The sequence below is a fragment of the Nanorana parkeri genome, unplaced genomic scaffold (assembly GCF_000935625.1).
Source record: "Nanorana parkeri isolate BGI_ZX_2015 unplaced genomic scaffold, ASM93562v1 scaffold2938, whole genome shotgun sequence".
NCBI lineage: Eukaryota > Metazoa > Chordata > Amphibia > Anura > Dicroglossidae > Nanorana > Nanorana parkeri.
This window is the reverse complement of record NW_017309206.1, coordinates 1-4,265: the sequence shown is the minus strand read 5'-3', so window position 1 is coordinate 4,265 and position 4,265 is coordinate 1. Positions and strand designations below refer to the sequence as shown.

The 4,265-nt window shown below is 46.0% G+C and overlaps 1 protein-coding gene across 2 annotated transcripts in view; it reads left to right on the top strand.

Moving 5' to 3' along the window:
• LOC108802552 (copine-1-like) overlaps window positions 1-3,510 on the top strand; it is a 31,380-nt gene extending 27,870 nt beyond the window's left edge. For both annotated transcript variants that reach the window (XM_018574408.1, XM_018574409.1), the window contains exons 10-11: window positions 1,232-1,291; window positions 3,358-3,510. In XM_018574408.1, coding sequence (XP_018429910.1) covers window positions 1,232-1,291; window positions 3,358-3,495 — 198 coding nt within the window. In that variant the 3' untranslated portion in view covers window positions 3,496-3,510. The remainder of the gene's footprint in view (window positions 1-1,231; window positions 1,292-3,357) is intronic.
• The last annotated feature ends 755 nt before the right edge of the window (window positions 3,511-4,265 follow it).

The window sequence follows — 4,265 nt, the reverse complement described above, 5'->3', positions numbered from 1 at the left end:
CCCCCCACTTTTTTTTTCTCCCCTCTGCGAGTGCTTTGTCGCCTCATGCAGTCTATTTTAGGCCAAACTCCAGCCGAAATAAAATAAATAAGAGGAACATGGGTGTGGAAGTCAGATAATTGCATATCTGTGACCAATTTAACTGGACTGTGCATTGTTGCTTCTTTAAGGAATCCCATGACCATGGCATATCTCACAATTGGCCTCATAGTTAGTGATGGGCACGGACGTGTTTGCAGCTCCACGTGTTGAGCCCGCCAGGAAGCTCACAGCGCCAATCACAGGCACTGAGACATATCCCGATCTATGCAGCTGCGGAGCAGGATAATGTCTCAGTACCTGTGATTGGCGCTGTCAGCTTCCTGGCGGGCTCGGCACGTGGAGCTGCGAACATGCCCGAGCTCAACACTACTCATAGTGTATCTGCACCTTTTTCGGGTCTGTATAAGCACAGTTCGGGTTAGGATTCAGGAATTCTAATCACTGCCCACAGCTATGGACTAATGATTTCACTAAGGGATCATCTAGTTCCACTGTGAACCAGAGATATCAAACTAGAGGGACAAACTAGTCTGTGGGTGCTACTAGAGACTTTCAATATCATAAAGGGAAAAATTAGTGTTTAGGACCTATTGGGGAAAAAGCTATTCTTTTGGGTGCTACGAAGGACAAGCTAGTCTGTAGGTGTTGCTATTGACCAGCAATATCACTGAGGGACAAGCTAGTCTGTGGGTGCTACTAGGAATAATTGATATCACGGGGGGACAATCTAGTCTGTGGGTGCTACTAGGAATAATTGATATCACGGGGGGACAAGCTAGTCTATGTGTGCTACTAGGGACCAGTGACATCGCTGAAGGTCAAGCTAGTCGGGGTGTGTGTGTGCTACTAGGGTCCAGCAATATTACTCAGGGGCAAGCTAGTCTGTAGGTGCTACTAGGGATCAGTGATATCACTAAGGGACACGCTCACCAGTGGCTACTACTACAAGGGATAGGCTAGTCTCTGTGGGTCCTACTAGGGAACAGCAACATCACTGAGAGAAAAGCTAGCTAGTGGGAGCAAGTCTGTGTGGCAACCAGTAAATTGTCCCTCATGGAGAAATCTTCCAAATGTTGTTTTTGTTTGTTTTTTTTCCCCTGCATTATGTCTATAGTTAACCATATATTGATATCCAATTTATATAGTTAACCATATATTGATATCCAATTTATTATTGTTTTCTATCTAGATAGATGTGGAGTATTCATTCTTAGATTATGTGATGGGTGGCTGCCAAATCAACTTTACAGTAAGTAATTGTAGTAAGTGTATGTATTCGTATTTTATGTACACATGAACTATTTATACAAAAAAATTCTTACTATACAGTTATTTTACAAAATCGCTGAAACTGCCAGATGGGACCCCCCTTCCCAGATAATCATTAAGTTAGTTTTAAAAGAAATTCTAAGCTGCAGACCCAAAGCATTACCTGTAATCCATGGTCATGTAATGTGCCGGATTCCAAGTCTATCATCTTGACTGCAGATGAGGAGGGTCCTTTTTTTGGGTCGCTGCTTGGGGAACATGGACACCTACTATTGGCTGTCCAGCAGCAGGGTCCTCCTTGGTCCAGCTGTCATCCTGTGTGATGATGGCAGGACATGGCAGCCTCCAGGCTGCCATGATGTCATGAAGAGGCTACTAGACTGCTTGGTCAAGACTGTAGTGAGTCATCCACCAGTCATCATTCCCAGAAGCAGTGCTGGCAAGGAGTAGGGGAATGATAAAATGCTTCAGAAGGTAGTTTTTTTTTTTTTTCTTTCTTTTTGGTTGCTGGAGGGGAGGGGAGACTCGATCATTGCTCCAAGATGGTCTTTAAATTTTTTAGCATTGCAATAACTGCTAGTTGCAATTAAACTGACAACAGAACTGAACTTCTGATGCAGTTTCAGAATAACGACCCTTCCTGTGAATAAACACTAATAATGGGGGTCCCTATGTCTCTTACTGTCATATACAGGTGGAAACATTCAGCAAAGTAGTACCTGCTATCAGTTTGTCATCTCCTAGCTGTGCTAGTCTGGATATATAACAAAAAAAGCTCTCCTCCTCTGTCTTCATAATGATGCATTGCTTGGGTGGACACACTTCTCATGATGCCTTATAACAGGGGTGCCCACTATTTTTCGTCTGGAGATCTACTTTTCAAATGACGAGCTCATTGAGATCTACCAACGAAAAAACACCTGCATTCAGGGGCGGGAGGGGGCGTGGCGATGCATTGAAGTCAATGGCTCCGCAGGCCGGCACCTCGCCCACAGTGCGATCACCTGCACTGGTGCCTGTGTTCCAGTCCAGTGCGATCCGCAAAAATTCTGCGAGCACTATTTTTGCAGATCGCACTGGACCGGAATGCAGGCACTAATGTGCCTGCGTTCCGAGTGCGGGCGATCGCAATGTGGGCGATGCCATTGACTTCAATACAGCTCCACACCCCCTCCCGCACCTGAACGCAGGGAGCCGGCCGGCTTACATTCCAGTGCACCCTACTTGTCCCGGCGTCCTGTCCTCCCGTGGTGCTCGTGTGGCCGACGCTGCACATGGGGTGTCCTGCACCTTTCCATCTGCAGCGTCTGACACATTCATGAGAAGCCGCCCACAGGATGAGCTGTGACTGCCGCACGGCGCCCTTGTTGCCATGGCGCCCTGTGCGGCCGCACGGCTCGCACACCCGTAAGGCCGGCCCTGCATTTATAACTGGGGACACATAGTACTATGTGTCCCCAGTTATTTACAAACACTGGAGTGATCAGCCGATCGCTCCAGTGTTTGTCCTGCACAGAGGATTGGTACATACTAGTGACATGTACCGATCCTCTGCCGCTCGTCCACGCACAAGGGGGCTCAGCTTCTCCTCTGGATCCCCCTGCTCTCCCGGGCAGAGGCAGCGGGGGATCCGGGGGGGGGGGGGGGGCGCGCTGTTACAGAACGGACAAGGAGTGAGGGGGAGAGAGAGGCGCAGGCTGTCAGATCCTGGCTGAGCGTCTGGTAGATCGCGATCGACCTTGTGGGCACCCCTGCCTTATAACGTCCTGCCAAGAACCTCATAAGATCTTGGCAAGATGGGCATAGATAATAAACTATTCTGGGTGCCCTGGTTTAGTTGATCAGATAATTTGCTGATTCAGCAATCTTACTGGCTTTAGAAACCTGAGACTAAAAGGTCCCAGTCCTTCCTTCCTTTTTTATTAAACAAAAAAACTGACCAATTGCTTTTAGCTAGAAGATGTATAGATGATATAGGGCTTCTGTTCAGGCAATTGTATAATAACGTTAAGAACTGTAATGTGTAATATGTCCTTATCGTTTCAGGTTGGTATAGACTTCACTGGTTCCAATGGGGATCCCAAATCGCCCGATTCACTCCATTACATTAGCCCAAATGGAGTCAACGAGTACCTGACTGCAATCTGGTGTGTGGGGAATGTGGTCCAGGACTACGACACGTAAGTCCATCATGATGATTTTGCTTTTTACATAGCAAGGATGGTTGTCATAAGTCAAACATCACTGTGCAAGGCACCATGTACACATGTAATGAGTAGTTTATTGTGAGCACAAAACTCCAGTTTGTTTAAAAGCTCAATCTATCCAAAAGTAATATTTCAGTTTTTGGCAGATGCTGGGAAGTGAAACATCCTGATGGTTACTTCGAACTCTGAGACTCTATTGGTTTATGGATTTGTGTCTGTGTACACATCCTGTGCCCATTATGAGGGGCTCCCACTTTCCTTGCTGAATTTTTGCATTTCTTTTAAATTATGGAGAATGTAATAAGAGGAACTGGAAGACAGAAAGGTGGACGGGAACACCCGAAACTCTTGGGTGGACAGGAACTGTGCCGCCCCAATAGGGCATAGAATATGTTGTTAGCATTATTAGTAGATGAGAGTTTATATAGATTGTTTCCCTATACCATTTTCTATAGTCATTCTATATTTGTTCCTATATTGCCATCTAGTGGCCTTTTATGGTAGTGTATTTATTTTTCAATGTTGCCTTCCTTGATATTCCTGGGGTCGATGACACAGTTCCTTTTTATGTATGCCCCTCCCTTCACAGTACTTCCTGTGTCATGGCCACAGCTACAGGCCACATGTAACTAGGACACATATACTCTGCACAGTACGCTAGAAAAGGCATCATTTTCTGACCGCACAATACTGAAATCATTTAATTTGCTGTTCCTATCATCTGCTGTAAGCCTGATGTTAAAAATA